The following is a 24223-nucleotide window of genomic DNA, read 5'->3' on the forward strand; positions in this document are numbered from 1 at the left end:
GGAGCGTGGATAGAGATCCCAGATTCCCTTCTCGTATAATATTTAGCGATGAATCGCTATTTACACGAGAAGGATTATTTAATTCGCATAACATGCATTTGTGGAGCGATGAAAATCCTCTTACACGAGTCAGGAATTTCCAGACTCGTTGGAAGCTTAATATCTGGGCTGGAATTATGGGAGCTGAAATATTAGGTCCAGTCGTTCTCCCGGATATTTTAACCAGCGCAACATACATAGACTTATTAAAAAATAATCTACCAGATTTCCTAGAAGAAGTACCATTATCGGAAAGAAACAAAATTATATTTCAACAAGACGGTGCTGGACCTCACAATGCCAGAATTGTGACGAATTTTTTAAACAACGGAGTTTCCTGGACGCTGGATGGGCCGATATGGTCCGATACGTTGGCCTGTAAGATCTCCGGATCTCAATCCATTTGATTTTTTTCTTTGGGGATATCGCAAAGAAAAAATTTATAAAACGCTCCCTGAAGACATTGAAGATTTAGAAACAAGATTGCGATATGCCATATGGTCTATCGAAGAAGACGTAATGGAGAATATCCAAGAAAATTTATTGAAACGCATGAGAGCTTGCGTTAGGATGGATGGGGGCCATTTCGAACACCTACTATGATTTCTAAATTAATCCGCCCTTTTTAGGGCGATCAGAAACAATCCGCTCTTTTCAGAGCGACCAATATTTTTGAACATTTGGAACATTTTCTTTCGTTTTTAAAACCATAAGAAAAAACCAAGAGAGATTAAAACGCTAGAATTTAATGATATTTTTTCATATTATTTTCATATGATTATCGATTTTCAATCAGATAATAGTTTAATAAATATTTAATAATAATAAATAAATATATTTAATGTTAATAATAATATTTAATAATAATAAATAAATATTTAATATTAATAATACTATTTAATAATAATAAATAAATATTTAATATTAATAATAATATTTAAGAATATTTAATAATAATATTTAGTATTAATAATAAATAATATTTAACATTAATAGTGAAAGTATTAAACATTTATTTATTCTAATTAATTTTAAAACAAATATACGATGTATAAATATCATATGATAATAATATTATACGCTAAATTGTCGCGTCTTCAATCAAACACATGTTCACGTTTGACAGCGTTGTTAGTACCTTAACCTACCGTAACCAAAAACTGTTTGCTGTCGCCGGGTAAATATCGTCGCGTTGTCGCGTCGTCGCGTCGTGTAATAACGTATGTGCGCGTGTCTTTCTTTAATCGAGTGGTTTTCAATTGCCAACAGTGATTATTCGACAGTGATTGATAGTGATTAGTGATAGAGTCATTGGTAAATTTCTCGTCTTATCGAGTGAGTGAATGAATGTGATTATGTTGAAGTTTATAAAAGAATACAGTTTATAAAAGAAAAAAGAACTTTCGATTAATTATTTAGATCTCTGTCCTTTAGAACGTGATATCTACGTTCAATTTGAGTGAAAGTACGATCTATCGGAAAATTCATTTCTCAAGGAATTACAGCAATACATCGAACAAGGTAATAATAACTATTCTTTGGTGTTGTGTGAAAACAGATTTCGGGATGTCAAATAAACAGTGTTAGAGAAAATTCGCGAAAGAGAGGGGTTTTTAGTGGGTAGGGAGTACCGAGTTGGTAATTCGACTTGGTACTCGAGTCCCACATAACTCACCGGACCGCCCGGTGAGTATGCATAAAATGCATTTTCCCCTCTCGTAAAAAAAAAAAAGAAACAGTACAATTTTAAAAAATAATAATAATTAAAGCGAAAACGTATAATAACAAAAAGTAAATAATAATTTAAGTAAGAATAATAATGACTTAAAGTGAGTAAGCAAATGAGAGAGAGAGAGAGAGAGAGGGAGGTGAGGGGGAGAGAGAGAGAGAGAGAGAGAGAGAGAGAGAGAGAATGTATGTATTCGCATGTGTGTGTATGTCTGTAGCGATCAGGTGATCGCAGCAGGCGCCCCGCGTAAGCACCCGCGTCTGACGATGAATCGCGCCACCCTTGCCTGCCTCTTATATCCGACCCGTCATAAGTTAATTACTTCTTTTAATAATTCAAAAACTAAGCGTCGGATGAAATTTTGCCAAAGGAAAAATCGTCTTAGAATTTACTCAAGAATGTGTCATTTTAAGGACAATTAGGTTATTTTGAATCACCCTGTATATATTTATTTATTTATTTATTTGTAACATATATAATTTATATTATATAATGTGCGTGATGAGTGCGGCCCGGATTCATCACTCCTTTCCCACTCACCGCTTCGCCGCGCGCCTAGTATAAGGTTATAATGAGACGACTCTCATCGCCGCGCGCTTTTATTCACGCAGATTGGCCGATCTTCTTTAATTAATTTTTTGTTAATTATTGCGAATATCGCAAAACAGTAGAGAACCTTCCTTCTTAATTTGAGCCAATTTACTTTCACGCTTCGGGATTGCGAAAAGTTATCAGACACTCTATATATACAGGGCGTCTGTGCAATCTCCCGCCAAAGAAAACCATATAGATATTGTTAAAACGAACTAAAAAGTCATATATATACCATTTTGAAAACCGCCACGTAAAATTTCGAGATATTAATTAAAGAAGATCGGCCAATCCGTGCACGTATTACAGGGTGGACCATTTTAATAAATTCACGCGAATATCTCGAAAAGGAGTTTTTCAAAAAAATGTTTTAGATAAAAGTTTTATGGTTTCAAGAGGGGCATAAGATAGTGGCAATTATTTGACCTTGGACAGTTCGTTTGAAGGTCATATAAAGGTCACCTTTAATTTTGAAAATAAATGGAACTCCCTATTTTTTATTGCTTATTCTTATAGCTTATCTCGAGAACTTTCTAAAACATTATAATAAAGTATTTTTTCATTGAGTACTTTTCAAGTTATGAAGCTTGAAATAATTTCTTAATTTTACATAAACCATAAAATATCTAATAAAATATTCATTTTTTGATTATCTTACCTTAATACTTTTATGTACAAAATAATGTGAAGACTCAATTGGTATAAAGAAAAAGCATAGTTGTTTTTAAGAAAAAATATGTAATTGTTAATTGCAAATTAGAGCCGTGGAAAGCCTCCAGAAAAGATAGGGACGTACAGGGTGTTTCCGCAACATACACATCATTAAGTCGGTTTGCCTATCTGCCCACTCAGGGGCATGCTTTACTGGGCTCGCAGAATAAGAACAAAATGAGAATAAGGAAAAAGGAATCTGTTTTTATCACTCTATTATAATGAACAGTTGTGAAATTTAATAATATAAATAAAATATTTATCTAATAATAGATAAAATAATAATAATTAAAATAACATAAATAAAATTTAATAAACAAATTTGGACAAATATAATGAAAAATACTTATAATGAAAAATATATTTGATTTTTAAATATAATAAATTATAAAAACTCGATTTAATCACTATTTTCTACTATTTTCTTCTAAACATAGAGCAATCCTGCTGAAAATGTCTCTCACTTGTTTTATCAGAAGAGTGATCTCTGCCCATGGATCTTACGCCTATGGACTTTCTTATGTGGAACATCTTAAAAAATAAAATATATCATACCCTGCCGGAAAATGTAGAAATTGTTAAAAATAGAATTCATAACGCGTGTGCGGAGATCACTTCTCTCATGATAAGTCGCGTGAAAGAAAATTTCATGCGTAGAATTGCTTTATGTTCAGAAGAAGATGATGGTTATATTGAACATTTATTATAATTTATTACATTTAAAGATCAAAAATATTTGTCATTATAAATATATTTTATTATATTTGTTTATTATATTTTTTACAATATTTGTTCAAATTTATTTATTAAATTTACATTATTAATATATGTTAATATATATTATATAATATATATAATATATATATTATATAATATATATTAACATATATTTATTATATTTATTATATATTTATTAATTATATAATATGTATTTTATATATATATATATATATATATATATATATATATATATAATATATGTTAATATTTATTATTAAATATTATAATTAAATGTTATAATATGTTATTAAACAAATTTCTCAATTTATTAGAATTGAATATTTTATATACAGGGTTTACCAAAAGTGTGGAAACCCCTTAATATTTCGAAAAATACGCATTTAAAAAAAAAATGTTTCATACAAAAGTTATAGGGTTTTATATGGCGCATTACACAGCAACATTATTATGACCTCGAATAGCGTTGTCAAGGTTATGTGAAGGTCACCTCCAACTTTTTAAATGGGACACTCTATATGCTTTTACATATTCTTGTAGCTCATCTCGAGAGCTTTCCAAAACACTATAATTAAGTTAGTTTTCATTAAGTACTTTCCGAGTTATGAGGCTTGAAATAATTTCTTAATTTTATATAAACCATAAAATATCTAGTAAAATATTTATTTTTCGATTATCTTACCTTAATACTTTTATGTACAAAATAATGAGAGGAATCAATTGGTGTAAAGAAAAAACAGTTGTTTTTAAAAAAAAATATGTAATTGTTAATTGCAAATTACATATTTTTTCTTCAAAACAACTGTTTTTTCTTTACACCAATTGATTCCTCTCATTATTTTGTACATAAAAGTATTAAGGTAAGATAATCGAAAAATGAATATTTTACTAGATATTTTATGGTTTATGTAAAATTAAGAAATGATTTCAAGTCTCATAACTCGGAAAGTACTTAATGAAAACTAACTTAATTATAGTGTTTTGGAAAGCTCTCGAGATAAGCTACAAGAATATGCAAAAGCATATAGGGTGTCCCATTTAAAAAGTTGGAGGTGACCTTTACATAACCTTGACAACGCTATTCGAGGTCATAATAATGTTGCTGTGTAATGCGCCACATAAAACCCTATAACTTTTGTATGAAACATTTTTTTTAAAAAATGCGTATTTTTCGAAATATTAAGGGGTTTCCACACTTTTGGCAAACCCTGTATATATAAATATATACAGGGTGACCCATTTTAACTTAGGCAGCCAAATAACTCGAAAAATAAGCAAGATAGAGAAAAATGTTTTAGACAAAAGTTGTATGGTTTCGAGGGGGCCATAAGATGGTATCATTGGTTTGACCTTGAAGAGTCATTTGAAGGTCACGTGAAGGTCACTTCAATTTTTTTAAATGGAATACCCTATATATTTTTGTACATTCTTGTAGCTCATCTCGAGAGCTTTCCAAAACACTATAATTAAGTACATTTTCGTTAAGTACTTTTTGAGTTATGAGGCTTGAAATAATTTCTTAATTTTACATAAACCGTAAAATATCTTGTAAAATATTCATTTTTCGATTACCTTACCTTAATAGTTTTATGTACAAAATAATGAGAGGAATCAATTGGTGTAAAGAAAACACATAGTTGTTTCGAAGAAAAAATATGTAATTTGCAATTAACAATTCCATATTTTTTCTTAAAAACAACTGTATGTTTTCTTATGTACAGATAAGCGAAACGCACATGATCTCGCTTGAAACGAAAGAAAGAGATATTTGCTCAACAATAACAATTTAGAAATTGTATCATATGAATTTTTACTCGACGATAATTTTACATAAGAGCGTGGTTTTTTGAAATTAGCCATAATGCCTCAAAAGAGGTAGACTGATAAGCATGTATTTTCGCGTTTGAATAATAAATAAGTTAGAATACCTACGTTGCATTGATACGACCAAGCCATCGACATCATAATTATTGGCAGACTGATATAAGCATAAACTGTATACTTTTCATGCTGAATAAAAAATAAGTTGGAATACCTGCATTGTGTCGATATAGAGAGCGGATCATCGGTTATTGGCATCAGTTAGGCTCAATATATCGACAATGGCAAGAGAACGATGGAAGGATGATGTCGCATACGCGATCACTCCTTTCAAATTCATTGCATGGCCTATTGGCGTATGGCCACTTCAAGTTTATAACATTTTTTCGCTATTGCGTTGTGTCTTAGGCATTTGTTGTGCGGTAAGTATCTTTTAGAATTTGAAGATCATTGATATATTTGCGAATGTTCAAAGACAACGCGCGACGAATATTTTTCATTGTGATGTTGCAACACTCTAGAGAAACAACACTCTTGATGTAACGAGAGCTAATGTTAAAATTTTACATTATTAATTTTGGTAACGCAATTTTTGGTACAGCGTTTTTGCCAGCGTTTTTTAATAACACTTTAGATGAATTGTAAATCAGCACGATTATGTCACTGAAAAATTTTAACAATAACAAAGTTCTCTGTTTTAAATTTTATAATTTATATATGTCTTTTCTCTTAATCATGTGTAGAAATAATATGACATTTTATGAGAAATATTATGCACTATATTATTTATTTCATAATTTCATCATAACGATCGTATGTGAAACAAAATAAATTATATCTTACAAAAAGTCACATATAAACTCTTAGATATTATGTAATTAAATGTTTAGTCTGTGTTTGATTACGAGTCGGGTACGCCAAGTTTTCATAACTTACTTCGATTTGAAGACTGATTTAAAACTTGCGTAAAACATTTTTCTTTTCAATTATATAAAAAATGTTTTAAGAATTAAAGGAATCTTAATTCTTATTTAATGTCAATTCTAAATATTTTAAAAATCAAGTTTCTCTGAATAAAATGCGTTTTTTTAAATTTCTTAGGGAGAATCTATGTATAATATTTCTACAATGTAATTTGATATTAATGATATTGATATTATGGCAAATATTATTTCAAATTTACAAATTGCTCATGAATTGCTTCTAAGTACTTGGCTAGTTGTAATTATTGATTTCATATTTAGTTTTGATATTTTATTTTTTAGTACTTTTTAAAATTATTTTGAAAATTATTTTTTGAAGTTTTATTTTTTTTAGGAAAATTATTCCTTGAGAGAAAATATTTGTAAATTATTTTTAGGGGTATTTTTTTATTAAACGTTTCGTTGCATACAATGTGAAATATTTTTTATGTACCGGTTACTCTTTCTACAAGTCTTATTTAACGGTCACAAGTTTTATATTTATGTAATACATCGTTTCTAAGGTATTAGATTTCACTCCAAAGAGGTGGATTTTGAAAATTGTTATTATAGGACAAATTAATCTTTGTAGAAACTTTAACTAACGGCGTAAGTCTCATATTTCTGTGACGCATCATTTTCGAGATATTATTTTCACCCTCAAGGGATGGTTGGGATTTTTCAAAAATTGCTTTTATAAGGGATGATTTTTGAAGAAAATTGTTACTATACGACAAATTAATTTCTTAAAAATTTGATTTAACAACACAAGTTTCATATTTTTATGGCTTTACCGTTTCTAAGATATTAAATTTCACCCTGAAGGAGTGTTCAAAACAATTTTCAAAAATCTACACATATACATACACATATCACACGTATGCACATACATATATATGATTTTGTCTCTTAAAGCATTTTCCACACCGGAACAATAATCGCACGGTGTGAACGCCGCTTGAGGAACAAATTTACTTTGCGTGTGTGCGTGCGAGAATATGTACGTGAGTCTGAATTTAGAAAAAGAAGAGAAAAACAAAAAATGTCACAATTCTGATATTCGATCGTCATTTCTCAGGATTGACTGCACCGATTTTATTCAAACTGGTCCCAATTGAAAGCTTATATTCATATTATATCATAAAAGTGCCGTTAGATTTTTTATTATGGCTTTAGTTTATTAAATATTTTAACCGAAAGTTTACTTGACGTAAAATTCCGGATAAGCTACTTGGTAGCATCACATCGAGAATAGTGATTCTGAATGTACGGATCCTGTTTTTTATGTGCTTGGCGTCGGGACGCTACCGTTGCGTCGCTTAATTTTGTTGTATTTTCGATAAATGTGTGTAAATATAGAGATCTATTCCCATATAACTTTGATCTTGACATATTTGATTTTGTCATAAATGATCACAAATAATCAAAAGATTTTTTAGTCATTATTATTATTTATTAAAATATTGTTAACAATTAAATTATACGATAAGAACAAGTATTATATATAATAGTTTAAACTTCTTCCAACATGAGTTTTTATTAATTAAATATTTAAATATAATATTTAAATATAATAGAATATGAATGCTTAAAACAGGAAAAAGTTTCTCCTCTCCCTCTGCATTCCATTCCAAGAAATTCTAATCTAACTTATCAAACTTATTTCTATTTTTAAGAATTAGGTTTTTCTTAGGAGAAGATGCAGGTAAATGGACAATATTCCTTTATTATATAATTACTTAAATATTTATAATCATGCAATTAATATAAAATTCGAAGAAGTACAGCTATTGCATTTAAAACGTTTTTGTTCTTATCATACAATTTAATTGTTAATAATTTCTTAATAAACTTTGTAATAAACAATTGACGGCTAAAACCTTTTAAATATTATACAAAATCATGATCTTGACAACATATTACATATTAAGATCAAGGTTATTGGAAGAGTGAGTTCTTAATTTACATATTTTATCTCGTGGATTTCTATCTTAACCATATTACATTGCGTATTTTACATTTTGACACAGAGACTTTTTCTATTTATACAAGTTTTATTACACATGTTTATTATTTAAATAATATGTATATTTTTGCTTTACTTTTTAATATATAAGGATTATAAAATATAAAATTAAACATATAAATAATAAACATACAAATGTATTATTAAATGAATGATACTATGCATCTAATTAGAATTTATTAAATTATCTCAAAAAAAACACTTGTATTATACCATGTTTTATAAAGTAAAAAAGAGAGACATATTAAAATAAATTGAATACAAGTGGAAGAGAGAAATAGTGTGAAAGTAAAAAGTGGGTGAAGCACTCGCAATTAAATAGAAATATTTATTAGTAAAAATTCACTGAGTTAGGAATGAAACATATATTTTTACTAAGGAGGAAACATTATATATAAGGAAATATATCAACAGAGTCTACTTGTGATTTTGCCATCTCTGGAGATGTATATGGGCTGTAATGATGTAGAACGGAACATAGACTGTCTGCTGTTAATCTGTTGCGGAATTCTCGGTGTGCTGAAGACGACATGGTTCCGCATTAATGCAAATAATTTAATTATCAATTTTAATTCTGCCATAAACGATTATCAAACGATTAACAACATAAAAGAGCACGATATCATGAAAAAACATGCTTTTATAGGAAGGATTCTTTGCTTTTCTTTATTGACCATTGCTTACTGTAGTAGTTTAACATATTCATTAATTCCTTCTTTGAATTGTGACAAAGGAAATCAGATTAATATAACAAACGAAGATATAATGGAGTACAATAGGCCATATCGCGATCTGGAATCTCTTAATTTACCAACATACATATATATAATTTTCTCTGTGATCGAAACTATTGTACTAATACTAGCGACTACAGCTAATCTTGGTAATAGTTCATTATTTTTTACAAATATTTTGTGTCTTATTGAGTATTATTTAGCCACAAAAAATTTTTTAATGAAAAGGATATTATTTTACATGTATAATGATTTTTATTAGTATTATTTTTAATAATTATTATTAGTTTTATTAATATTGTGCACTATTTTATTGATTATGGATAATCCCATATAGGAATAACCAGACTTGACAACAGGGCCAATGCTTGGCCCGATATATGGTAACCGATGATTAGTCGATACTTGGCATTCTATGTTGGCTCATGCTTGGAGAATAATTGGGTGCCATTTACATAAGAAAACGCTACACTTTGTTATAACGCCAATGCTTGGCTCGATATACGGTGACCAATGATTGGCCAATACTTGGCTTACTGTATTCGCCCATGCCTGGCATTTTCAAATTTGCCAGAAAATTCTAGGAACCTGGCGGGTTTAAAATAGCCAACGAAAGAAATCCTCTGCGCAGTCCATAACCGCTCTAAATTCGCTGTCGCACAGCATATCTTTTTTTTCGCAGCAATTTTGCAGCAATCGCTCGAGTCCGAGTAAACGTTTTTTATTGCTTTGTTGCAGAAATAAATTATTATAAATATATATTTATAAAATAATTTATTGGATATTTTTCGAATTTTTATTAAAAATACATTAACATATAATAATTATATATAAGTATTCTTAATAAAAAGGGAAAAAATTTCTAGTAAAATATATTTTGATAAATGTATATTTGTAAAAATGTATTAACGCGATAAAGCAATAAAAAAAAATAATTTGGCTAAGTCGAGCATCGTAAGAACGCTATTATTAGCCAAGTATTGGCATAATAGATTAGCCATTAATTGCTAAATATTGGCAAGATATATTGACTATTAATGGCCCATCATTGGTTACCATGTTTGGCCGTACATTGTCACCTATTGTTGGACCGAAGTTATCATTCCAGAGAAGTTCTATTGCTGGGCCAGTCATAGGCGCCATTATCGCGCCAATATTGGTGACTTGGCAACCAGTTTTGAGCCAGAATAGGACCGTTAGCAAAACCCTATATGGGATAATGATAAGGCGTAGAAGTTTGCATGATTTGGTGGGAAACTGTTCGTTTCATTGAGATAGTCCAAGATGCTTTAAAAACCAGTTCTGAGCAGACGTTTTAGATTTGATGAATAAAATTTTTTTTATTAAACAAAAATAATTACACGTGATGTCTCAATGTATTTCATTATTACTTGATTTAAAAAATTTACGCCTTACATAATGCATGTTTTAATATGTAATAAAAATAATATTTTATATATTATGTAATATATATTTATTTAACAAAAAAAATTGTTTAAATGTCATAGAATTATAAGTATGATTTTGTATATCAATACAATAAGACAGTTTTATGCATCGATGCATTTTCTATAGGTAACGATGCATTGTTCCTCAACATTACATTGCATGTTTGTGGTCAAGTAAACATTCTGAGGATCCGTTTCATCAAATTTGATGTCACAAGTCCGCGAATCTGTGATCGATTCAACGAGCTAATTCAAAGACATCGTTATGTGATAATGATGGCCAGGGAACTTGCCGATCTCATCAATTTTGTATTGCTAATAGAACTATTCATTATCAGCATATTATTATGTATAATGGGTGAATATTATAATACATCTAATTTCTTAGCAATATATATAAGTTAGATATTTATAAAGAAAGATTTCCGATCAATAGACAGATATCCTTTTCAGGGTTTCAGCTTATTTTAGCGTTAAAATTCAATAACACTGCTATAGTGGGAAAAAGTTGCTTGTTACTGAGTGGTATTATGACACAACTAACATTGTATAGTTTTATCGGGAATTATCTGAAATCTGAAATGGAAGAGATAGGGCTTTCTCTTTATCAAAGTACTTGGTACAATTTTCCCAAGAAAATAACAAGAAACGTAGTATTTATTCTTATGCAGACAAAATCTCCAGTCGCATTACAGGCTGGAAGTTTCATCGTAATCAATCTGTCAACTTATGTAAGCATTTTGAAAACCTCTTTTTCATATTTGTCTGTACTTCGTATTATGCTCGGAGTGTGAAATGCAAAATGCGAATAAAAGAGATCTGTGCAAATATGCTAATTTCGAAATAACATGATATAATGCTTTCAAAGTAGAAATACATGAAGAAGTATTTGTTAAATATAAATTACTATTCAAATTAATTTGTTTGTGCCAAACCAATATTTCCTGTGTAATATCAATAATATACACATACTTGACATTATTACTAATGCATTATTATTTAGACATCTTTTAACTTAGAATTATATTGAGGACTACTTATTGTTAGTATAAAATTACTTACTTAGCCGTGTCGCGTAATTCTTCGTCAGTTAATTTTGTTAGTTTCTAGAGTAAAGCAGGTTACTTGCTCATATTTTCACTTTTCAACGTATTGAATCTATACTATGTTAAACAAACCAACATCGAGATAAAGTATTATAATGTGTGCGTATACAGGTAAGCGAAACGCACATGATCCCGCTTAACAAAAAAAAATTGCTCGACGATAACAATTTAGAAAAATTGTATAATATAAATTTTTACTCGACGATAATTTTACATAAGAGCGTGGTTATTTGAATTTAGCCATAATGCTTCAAAAGAGGTATATTGATAAGCATGTATACTTTTTACATTGAATAATAAATAAGTAGGTATGTGTTGCATCAATATAACGATCGAGTCATCAGTTATTGGCATCAGTTATCTCGACAATGGCAAGAGAACGATGGGAGGATGATGTCGCATACGCGATCACCCCTTTCAAATTGATCACATGGCCTATTGGTCGTATGGCCACTTCAAATTTACGACATTTATTCGCTGTTGCGTTGTGCCTTAGGCATTTGTTGTGCGGTAAGTATCTTTTAGAATTTGAAAATTCATCATTGATATATTTGCGAATGTTCAAAAACAACGATAAATATTTTTTACATTGATATTGCAACATACTGAAGAAACTTCGATATACATGTTACATTTTAAAGTCAAGGTCATCGGGAGAGTGAGTTTTTATATTTACATATTATATCAGATTTCTATCTTTTCTATCTATTATCTTGTATTTTACATTTTGACACAGAGACTTTTTCTATTTATGCAAGTTTTATTACACACGTTTATTATTTAAGTAATATGTAAACGATGAGGGTATCAAGATTTTATATTATTAATTTTCGGTAACACAATTTTTGGTAAAACGTTTTTGCCAGTTATAATGATATTAGATAAATTATACATGTGATAATCTAAACTTCTTCAAGCATGAGTTTTTATATTAATTGAATATTTCAAAATATATAAATAAATTGTTAAGATAGGCAGAGAAGCTCCGCTTTTCCCTCTGCATTTTCATTCTAAGAAATCTTAATCTAACGCACTTATTTTTATTTTTTGAATAAAAATTAGATTTTTCCAGCGAGAGAATGAACGGTATTCCTTCATCTCTCATATATTTATTTAAATATTTATAAACATGCAAGTAATATAAAATTCAAAAAAGTACAGCTTATTGCATTTAATACCTTTTGGTTCTTACCGTATAATTTAAGTGTTAATAACTTCTTAATAAGCTTTTTAATAAACGAGTGACGCGGCTAAAACTTTTTAAATATTATACAAAATCATGATCTTGACAACATATTAAGGTCAAAATCATTGGGAAAGTGAGAGCTTTTACATTTACATATAATCTCATGGATTTTCACATTTACCATACTATTTTGTGCGTTTTACATTTTGACATAGAGACATTATCTATTTATGTATCTATGTATTTAAGTTTTATTTTACACATGTATATATTACTTAAATAATATATATATATTTTTTTGGTCTTATTTTTTTTTTTAATATATAAGGATTATATAAAATTAAATATACAAATATATAAACAATAAACGTACAAATGTATGATTAAATAAATAATGCTATGTATCTATAATTTAGAATTTATTATAAATTATCTAAAAAACACTTTATATCATGTTTTATAGAGTAAAAAAAAGAGAAACATATTGAAATAAATTGAATGCTAGAGAGAGAAAAGTAGCGTGAAAGTAAAACATGGGTGAAGCAATTAAATAGAAATATTTATTAGTAAAAATTCACTGAGTTAGGAGTGAAATATATTTTTATTGAGCACGAAACATTATATATAAGGAAATATATCAACAGAGTCTAATTGTGATCTTGCCATCTATGGAGATATACATGGGCTGTACTAATGTAGACCGGAACATTGACTGTCTGCTGTTAATCTGTTGCGGAATTCTCGGTGTGCTGAAGACGATATGGTTCCGCATTTATGCAAATAGTTTAATTATCAATTACGACTCTGCTCTAAACGATTATCTTACGATTGACAACACAAAAGAGCGCCTCATTATGCGAAAGCATGCTTTTGTAGGAAGGATTCTTTGCTCTTCTTTATTGACTCTTGTTTACCTTAGTTGTCTAATATATGGCATAGTTCCTATTTTGGATCACATAAATAATCAGATTAACATAACAAATGAAGATATGACACTGGAGTACGCGATACCATCAAGATATGCTCTGGAATATTTTCATTTTCCAACAAGCATGTATAAAATTTTCTGTCTGGTCGAAACTGTTGTAATGCTGTTAGCGGCTACAGCTAATCTTGGTAAAATTTAACTATTTTATATGAATACTTTGTATTTTATCGAGTATTATTCGAAATTTTTTTAGTAAAAAGAATATAATTTCAAAAACATATAGATTTTTATTAGCACTATTTTTAATAATATTTCAATATATTTTAATATAATTATTTTTATTAATATCATGCTCTTTTTTGTTGATTATAATCAATAATACTAAGGCGTGGAAGTTTGCATGGTTTCACAGGAAACTGTATCATTGAGATTGATTGGATTAAAAACTAGTCTTGATCAAATGTATTAGTTTTAGATGCATTAAATTTGATGAATAGATTTCTTTTATATATTAAACGACGTAAATAAAAATAATCATATATAATAGTCTAGATATGTTTCACTACTACTTGATTAATAAAAAACTTGTACGCCTTATATGATATGTTATTAATATGTTGCATAACATATTTTATGAAAATGTATATACAAAATATGGGAACAATATTATCCCATAATTTAACCCCACAATATTATCCCATAATTTATTATACACATTTTCAACAAAAAAAAATAATTTAAATACAATACAATTATAATCACAATTATAAGGCTTTATATATCAATGAAATAATACGGTTATGTGCATCAATTTATTTTCCATAGGTAATGTGACGCATTGTTCCTCAACATTATATTGCATATGTGTGGTCAAGCAAACATTCTGAAGATCCGTTTCATCAATTTTGATGTCACGAGTCCGCGAATCTACGATCGATTCAACAAGCTAATTCAAAGACATCGTTATGTGATAATGTTGGTCAGGAAGCTTGCCGATCTGATGAGTTTCGTATTGCTGATAGAATTATTCATTATCAGCATATTATTATGTATAGTAGGTGAATATCATGTAATTTATTGTTTAGAAAAATAAATATGTAAGATACATATTCATAAGAAAAAATTTCCAATCAGCAAATATTCTTTTCAGGATTTCAGCTTATTTTTGCATTGAAAGTCAATGATACTGTTATGATAGGAAAAAGTTCAATTGTACTAAGTGGCATTTTGACACAATTAACATTGTACAGTTTTATCGGGAATTATCTGAAATCTGAAATGGAAGAGATAGGGCTCTCTATTTATCAAAGTGCTTGGTACGGTTTTCCTAGAAAATTAATAAAAAGTGTAATCTTTATTCTTATGCAGACAAAATCTCCAGTCGCGTTGCAAGCTGGAAATTTCATCGTAGTCAATCTGTCAACTTATGTGAGCATCTTAAAAACCTCTTTTTCATATTTGTCTGTACTTCGCATTATGCTTGGAGTGTGAAATGTAAAGTGCGAATAAAAAAGATCTGTGCAAATTGTAAATATATGATAATTTCGAAATAACATATAATGCTTTTAAAGTAGAAATACATGAAAAAGTGTATATTAAATGTAAATTATCATCCAAACTAATTTGCGCCAAGTCAATATTTCCTGTGTAATATCAATAAAATATAAACACACTTGATAATAATATTAATGCATTATTATATTTAGACATTTTCTAATATAGAATTGCTTAGGATTATTTAATATAGAATTACTTAGCCGTGTCGCGTAATGCTTTGTCAATTAATTTTATTAGGATAAAGGAAACAAAAAATTTGTAGAATAAAGAAAAGAAAATATTTACTCATATTTTCACTTTTTAACATGTTGAATCTATACTACTACGTATATCTATTATTAAACAAACCAATATCAATAAAGTATAATACTACAATGTGCGCGTATAGGTAAGCCAAACACACATGATCCCGCTCAACAAAAGAAATATTTGTTCGACGATAAGAATTTAGAAAATTGTATCATATAAATTATTACTCGACAATAATTTTATATAAGAACTGGTTATTTGAATTTAGCCATAATGCTTCAAAAGAAGCAGACTGATAGGCATACTTTTCGCATTGAATAATAAATGAGTTGGAATACCAAAACGTTGCACCGATATAGCGAGCAGATCATTGGTTATTTGCATCAGTTAGAGTCATTACCTCGACAATGACGAGAGAACGATGGAAGGATGATATCGCATACGCAATCACCCCTTTCAAATTAATTACATGGCCTATCGGCGTATGGCCACTTCAAGTTTATAACATTTATTCGCTCTTACGTTGTGTCTTAGGCATTTGTTGTGCGGTAAGTATTTTTTTGGAATTTGAAGATTCGCATTGATACATTCGCGGATGTTCGAAGACAACGGAGAATATTTTTTACGTGATATTGCAACACTTTGAAGAAAACTTCGACATATATACATATATCTAACGATAAGAATATCAAGATTTTATATTATTAGTTTTTGGTAATACGTTTTTGCCAGCTTTAATAATACTTTAGACGAATTGTAAATCGACACAATTGTAAGTCATTGAAAAATTCTAACAATAACAAAGTTCTCTGTTTTAAATTTTATGATTTATACATGTCTCTTTTTAATCATGAGTAGAAATAATATGACGTTTTTAGAGAAATATACATTGCTTATTTCATAATTCCATCATAATAATCGTATGTGAAACAAAATAAGTAAATAAATATGTTACAAAATATCACGTAAATTTTAAATAATATTACATTTTGTTGTAATTTCGTTAAATGTGTAAGTATAGAGATATCTATTCCCGTTAACTTTGATCTTGACATGTATAATTTTGATCTTGTCAAAATCATGACCCAGAATAACATTGAAAAGATTTTAATTGTCGTTATTATTTATTAAAATGTTATTAATAACTAATTATACAATAAAAATAAATATTAAATAGTTTAAACTTTTTCCAGCATGAGTTTTATACTAATTGAATTTACGTATTTAAATAAGTGCTGAAAGGGTCGTCTACATTGGCCGTAGCATAAGGTTGTAAGGCCGTAGTCGTAAGAAATTGACCAATCCCAGTTGAAGTTCAGGAGAATAATCAACTGTGATTGGTCAATTTCTTACGACTACGGCCTTACAACCTTATGCTACGGCCATTGTAGACGACCCTTAAGGCGGAAAAGGAACTCTCACTCTGCATTGCTATTCCAAGAAATCCTTATTTAACCCACTTATTTTTATTTTTTGAATTAGATTTTTTTGAGAGAATGTATAAGCAAATAAACGATACCCCTTCGCCCATGTATTTACTTAATTAAATAATTATAAATATTTATAATTAATATAAAATTATAGAGATTAATATAAAATTTATAGAGAAGTTCAGCTTATTGTATTTTAATTTTGTTCCTATTGTACAATTTAATTAATTGTTAATAACTCCTTAATAAACGAATGATAGCTGAAATTTTTAAATATTATATAAGGTCATGACCTTAAGAACATACATATTAAGGTCAAGGTCACTGGAAGTGGGTCTCTGTATCTATATCTTGTGTGTTTCACATTTTTCATTTTTGACGCAGATATATTTTCCTATCTATACAAATTATTTTATTATACACGTATATTATTTAAATAATACATATATTTACCTTATATTATATATATATATCCTTATATATATATATATATATATATATATATATATATATATAAGGATTATATAAAATTAAATACACAAACATATATATGTAGCAAATATACAAAAATATATTTATATGAACAGTAATTTTTGCATCTATAAATTAGTTTAAAAAACACTTTTATTGTATTATATTTTATAGAATAGAAGGGAGAGAGATATATTGAAATAAATTGAATGCTAGTAGGAGAGAGAAGAAGCGTAAAAGTTAGAAAATATGTGAAGCATTTGCAATTAAATAGAAATATTTATTAGTAAAAATTCATTGTGAGTTAGGAGTGAAATATATATTTTTATTGAGCACGAAACATTATATATGAGGAAATATATCAACAGAGCCTAGTTGCGATCTTACCTTCTATGGAGCTATACATGGGCTGTACTGACGTAGGGCAGAACATAGACTGTCTAATGTTAATCTGTTGCGGAATTCTCGGTGTGCTGAAGACGACATGGTTCCGTATTTATGCAAATAGTTTAATTATCAATTACGATTCTGCTCTGAACGATTATCTGACGATTGAGAACGCAAAGGAGCGCGATATTATGAGAAGACATGCTTTTATAGGAAGGATTCTTTGCTTTTCCTTATTAGCTATTGCTTACTTTAGTAGTCTAACATATTCAATAATTCCTTTTTTAAATTATGTCAAAGGAAATCGAATTAATATAACAAACGGAGATATGATACTAGAGTACGCTATGCCATCAAGATGCGCCCTGGAATATTTTAATTTTCCAATAAGCATGTATAAAATCTCCTGTCTGGTCGAAACTATTGTACTAATGCTAGCGACTACAGCTAATCTTGGTAATAGTTCACTATTTTTTATGAATATTTTGTGTCTTATTGAGTATTATTTAGCCACAAAAATTTTTTTAGTGAAAAGGATATTATTTTACATGTATAATAATTTTTATTAATATTATTTTTAATAATTATTATTAATTTTATTAATATTGTGCACCATTTTATTGATTATGGATAATAATGATAAAGCGTGGAAGTTTGCATAATTTGCTGAGAAACTATTCGTTTCATTGAGATGATCCGAGATGCTTTAAAAATCAGTTCTGAGCAGACGTTTTAGATTTGATGAATAAAATTTTTTTTTTAAACAAAAATAATTACACATGATGTCTCAATATATTTCATTATTACTTGATTTAAAAAATTTACGCCTTACGTAATGCATGTTTTATTAATATGTATTAAAAATAATATTTTATATACTATGTAATATATATTTTTTATTTAACAAAAAAAAATTGTTTAAATGTCATAGAATTATAAGTATGATTTTGAATATCAATACAATAAGACAGTTTTATGCATCGATGCATTTTTTATAGGTAACGACGCATTGTTCCTCAACATTACATTGCATGTTTGTGGTCAAGTAAACATTCTGAGGATCCGTTTCATCAAATTTGATGTCACAAGTCCGCGAATCGACGATCGATTCAACGAGCTAATTCAAAGACATCGTTATGTGATAATGCTGGCCAGGGAACTTGCCGATCTGATCAGTTTTGTATTGCTAATAGAACTATTTATTATCAGTATATTATTATGTATAATGGGTAAATATTATGACACATATATATGATAAGCTCAGTAATATATATAAATTACATATTTATAAAGAAAAATTTACATTCAGTAAACAATTATTTTTTTCAGGATTTCAGATTATTTTTGCATTGAAAGTCAATGATACTGTTATGATAGGAAAAAGTTCAATTGTACTAAGTGGTATCCTGACACAACTAACATTGTATAGTTTTATCGGGAATTATCTGAAATCTGAAATGGAAGAGATAGGGCTCTCTATTTATCAAAGTGTTTGGTACAGTTTTCCAAGAAAGTTAATAAAAAGTGTAATCTTTGTTCTTATGCAGACAAAATCTCCAGTCGCGTTGCAAGCTGGAAATTTTATCGTAATCAATCTATCAACTTATGTGAGCATCTTAAAAACCTCTTTTTCATATTTGTCTGTGCTGCGTATTATGCTCGGTGTATGAAATGTAAAGTGAGAATAAAAGAGATTTATTGAGAGAGTAAGTTGTAAATACATTATAAATGATAATTTCGAAATAACATGATATAATGCTTTCAAAGTAGAAATACATGAAAAAGTGTTTGTTAAATGTAAATTACCAAACTAATTTGTTTCCGTCAAGTCAATATTTCTTATATAATATCAATAATATACACATAATGCACATACACATTATTATATTCAGACACTTTCTAATATAAAATTATTTAAAACTACTTAATACAGAATTACTTAGCCATGTCGCGTAATTCTTTTTGTCAGTTAATTTTATTAGTCTGTAGGATAAAGGAGACAAAAAGTTTGTAGGATAAAGAAAAGAAAATATTTACTCATATTTTCACTTTTTAACATGTTGAATCTATACTATTACGCATGTCTATTGTTAAACAAACCAATATCAATAAAGTACTACAATGTGCGCGTATATAGGTAAGCCAAACGCACATGATACCGCTCAACAGAAATATTTGCTCGACAGTAACAATTTAGAAAATTGTATCATATAAATTATTACTCGACGATAATTTTACATAAGAGCGTGGTTATTTGAATGTAGCCATAATGCTTCAAAAGAGGCAGACTGATAAGCATACTTTTCATATTGAATAATAAATGAGTCGGAATACCTGCGTTGCATCGATATAGCAACCATCGGTTATTGGCATTAGTTATCTCGACAATGGCAAGAGAACGATGGAAGGATGATATCGCGTACGCGATTACTCCTTTCAAATTGATTACATGGCCTATTGGCGTATGGCCACTTCAAGTTTATGACATTTATTCGCTACTGCGTTGTGCTTTAGGCATTTGTTGTGCGGTAAGTATCTTTTAGAATCTGAAGATCATTGACACATCCGCGAATATTCAAAGGTAACTATGAATATTTTTTACATTGATATTGCAATGTTTTGGAAAAAACTTCGATGTAATGATGAGAATATCAAGATTTTATATTATTAATTTTCGGTAACGCAATTTTGGGTGAAACGTTTTTGCCAGTTGTGATGACACATTAGATAAATTATAATTCAGCACAATTATAAGTCATTGAAGAACAACAACAAAGTTCTCTGTTTTAAATTTTATGATTTATATGTGTCTTTTTAATCATGCATAGATATAATATGATTCTTTACGAAAAATATATTAGCACTGCACTCCTTATTTCATAATCCCTTCACAACAATCATATATGAAACAAAATAATTAATACGTTATAAAATGTTACATATACGCTAAATAATATTTTAACAATAATTAATATTTTAACAATATTTTATTAATTAATTAAGTTCTCTTGTATTTTCGAAATGTGTAAGTATAGAGATCTATTTCCCATAACTAATCTTGACATATGATTTTGATTTTGTCAAGATTATGATCCTAAATAACATTTAAAAAATTTTATCGTCATTATTATTTATTAAAATATTATTAATTATTAAATTATACGATAAGAATAAGTGTTACATACGATAGTCTAATCTAATCCAAATTTATTTCTATCTTCTGAATAAAAATTATGTTCTTCTTGAGAGAGGGTGCAAATGGATGATACTTCTTCGTCTTTCATGTATTTACTTAGATATTTATAAATATGCAACTAATATGCAATTCAAAGAAGTACAGTTTATTGCATTTAATATTTTTTTGTTTCTATCGTACAATTTAATTATTAGAAACTTCTTAATAAGCTTTTTAAAAAAACGAGTGACGACTAAAACCTTTTAAATATTATACAAAGTCATATGATCTTGATATATTATATATGTATTAAGATCAAGAAAGTATGAGAGTTCTAATTTACATATTATCTCATGGATTTCTACATTTACCATATTGTCTTGTGTGTTTTACATTTTAACACAGAGACATTTTTTATCTATGCAAGTTTTACTACACGCACATTAAAATAATACGCATATTATTTAAATAATACATATATTTCTTTCTCCTACTTTTTAATATATAAAGATTATAAAATATATAAAATTATAAATATACAAATATATAAATAATAAGCATACAAATGTATGATTAAATAAATACTACTATGCATCTGTAAATTAATATTTATAAAAGTATCTAAAAAAAAAAACACTTGTATTAACCATGTTTTATAGAACATAAGAGAGAGAAAGAGAGAAACATATTTAAATAAATTGAATGCTAGTAGAAGAAAAAAGTAGCGTAAAAATAAAAAAAATAGGTGAAGCATTCGCAATTAAATAGAAATACTTATTAATAAGTAATTATTGAGTTAGAAGTGAAATGTATATTTTCTGAGCATGAAACATTATATATGGGAAACTGTATCAACAGAGCCTGGTTGTGATCTTGCCTTTCATGGAGATATATATGGGTTGTACTGACGTAGAGCAAAATATAGATTGTCTGATGATAATCTGTTGCGGATTTCTCGGTGCGCTAAAAACGACATGGTTCCGCATTTATGCAAATAGTTTGATTATCAATTACAACTCTGCTCTAAACGATTATCACACGATTGTCAATACAAAAGATCGCGACATTATGAAAAGACACGCTTTTATAGGAAGAACTATTTGTTCTTCCTTATTGACCATTGCTTATATTTGTTGTCTAACATATGGGCTAATTCCTATTTTGGATTATGATATAAGTAATCGGATTAACAAAACAAACGAAGATACGACACTAGAGTACGTTATACCATCAAGATGCACTCTGGAATATTTTAATTTTCCATCATACATGTATACAATTTTCTGTCTGGTCGAAACTGTTGTAATGTTGTTGGCAGCTACAACTAATCTTGGTAAAATTTAATTATTTTATATGAGTATTTTGTATCTTATCAAGTATTATTTGAAAACAAAAAATTCTTTTTAGTATAAAAGATATATAACTTCGCATATATATATAGATTTTTTAATGTTATTTTTAATATTATTAATTTTTAATTATATTTTAACATATTTTTATTAAGATTATATAATTTTTTATTTTAATTATGAGCAATGATGCTAAGGCGTGGAAGTTTGATAGTTTCACGGAAATGTTCCATTGAAATCGACCGAGATTCATTAAAAGTCAATCCTGATCAGACGTAATAGATTTGAAAAATACAATTTTTTTATATTAAACGACGTAAACAAAAGTAATTACATATGACAGTCTAAATATGTTTTATCACTATTTGATTAAAAGAAACTTGTACGCCTTATATTATATGCATAATATGTTTTATAAATATACATATATTAAATATAAAATCAATATTATCCTCCATAATTTCTAATACATATTTTTTAACAAATGATTTAAATGCAATAAAATTATATGTACGACTTTGTATATCAATAAAATAATACAGTTTCGTGTATCGATGTATTTTCCAAAGGTAACGATGCATTGTTCCTCAACATTATATTGCATGTTTGTGGTCAAGCAAACATTCTGAGGATCCGTTTCATCAATTTCGATGTCACAAGTCCGCGAATCCATGATCGATTTAACGAACTAATTCAAAGACATCATTATGTGATAATGCTGGCCAGGAAACTTGCCGATCTGATCAGTTTCGTATTGCTGATAGAATTATTCATTATCACCATATTATTATGTATAGTGGGTGGATATCATGTAACTTATTGTTCAGTGAAATATATAAATTACGTATTCACAAAAAGATTTCCAATTAGCAAACAAATATTGCTTCCAGGATTTCAGCTTATTTTAGCATTCAAAGTCAATGACACCGTTATGATAGGAAAAAATTTAATTATTCTGAGTGGCGTCCTGACACAACTAACATTGTATAGTTTTATCGGGAATTACATGAAATCTGAAATGGAAGAAATAGGGCTTTCTATTTATCAAAGTGCTTGGTACAATTTTCCTAGAAAATTGGTAAAAAGTGTAATCTTTATTCTTATGCAGACAAAATCTCCAGTCGCATTGCAAGCTGGAAATTTTATCGTAGTCAATCTGTCAACTTATGTGAGCATTTTAAAAACCAGTTTTTCATATTTGTCCGTACTTCGTATTATGCTCGAAGTGTGAAATATAAGATGCAAATGATAGAATTCTTTGCAAACTGTAAATATTTGATAAGTTCGAAATATGATATAATGTTTTCAAAGTAGAAATACATGAAGTTTGTTAATTATATAAATTATTACCTAAAATATTCTGTTTGAGCCAAGTTAATATTTCTTGTGTAATATCAATAAAATACACATACTTCAAATTATTATTACTGCATTACTATATTTATAGACATTTTTTAACATTACTTAGGATTGCTTAGTGTAAAATTACTTAGCTGTGCCGGTTAATTCTTCATCAGTTGATTTGGTTAGTCTGTACAATAAAGAAAGTAATGTTATTTGTTCATATTTTCACTTTTAAACGTATT

The 24223-nt window shown here is 28.3% G+C and overlaps 1 protein-coding gene and 1 pseudogene across 2 annotated transcripts; both read left to right on the forward strand.

Annotated features, from left to right (window-relative positions):
* Positions 1-5910: 5910 nt before the first annotated feature.
* LOC145977613 (uncharacterized) lies at positions 5911-15510 on the forward strand (annotated as a pseudogene). Its single transcript, XR_014440586.1, has 8 exons — positions 5911-6051; positions 9032-9500; positions 10927-11157; positions 11253-11530; positions 12214-12415; positions 13736-14211; positions 14851-15077; positions 15170-15510. The product of XR_014440586.1 is annotated as an uncharacterized LOC145977613 (transcript).
* A 722-nt stretch (positions 15511-16232) lies between these two features.
* On the forward strand, positions 16233-23868 carry LOC145977615 (uncharacterized). The gene is made up of 8 exons (XM_083109699.1): positions 16233-16373; positions 18095-18569; positions 19112-19342; positions 19443-19775; positions 20490-20641; positions 22147-22621; positions 23207-23437; positions 23528-23868. The coding sequence occupies exons 1-8, from the start codon at positions 16233-16235 to the stop codon at positions 23866-23868; spliced, it is 2379 nt and encodes a 792-aa protein (XP_082965825.1).
* The last annotated feature ends 355 nt before the right edge of the window (positions 23869-24223 follow it).

The sequence above is a fragment of the Camponotus vicinus genome, unplaced genomic scaffold (genome assembly GCF_025532165.1).
Source record: "Camponotus vicinus isolate PSW18456_S1 unplaced genomic scaffold, iyCamVici1.0 SCAF_1, whole genome shotgun sequence".
Lineage (NCBI taxonomy): Eukaryota > Metazoa > Arthropoda > Insecta > Hymenoptera > Formicidae > Camponotus > Camponotus vicinus.

Bases quoted from the DNA above. Each gene is read 5' to 3' on its own strand.
- LOC145977615 (XM_083109699.1), top strand. From the start codon at position 16,233: ATGACGAGAGAACGATGGAAGGATGATATCGCATACGCAATCACCCCT. The intron at 19,343-19,442 runs GTAAATATTATG...TATTTTTTTCAG, and splicing joins TATATTATTATGTATAATGG to GATTTCAGATTATTTTTGCA. The intron at 20,642-22,146 runs GTAAGTATCTTT...CTGTATCAACAG, and splicing joins CTTTAGGCATTTGTTGTGCG to AGCCTGGTTGTGATCTTGCC.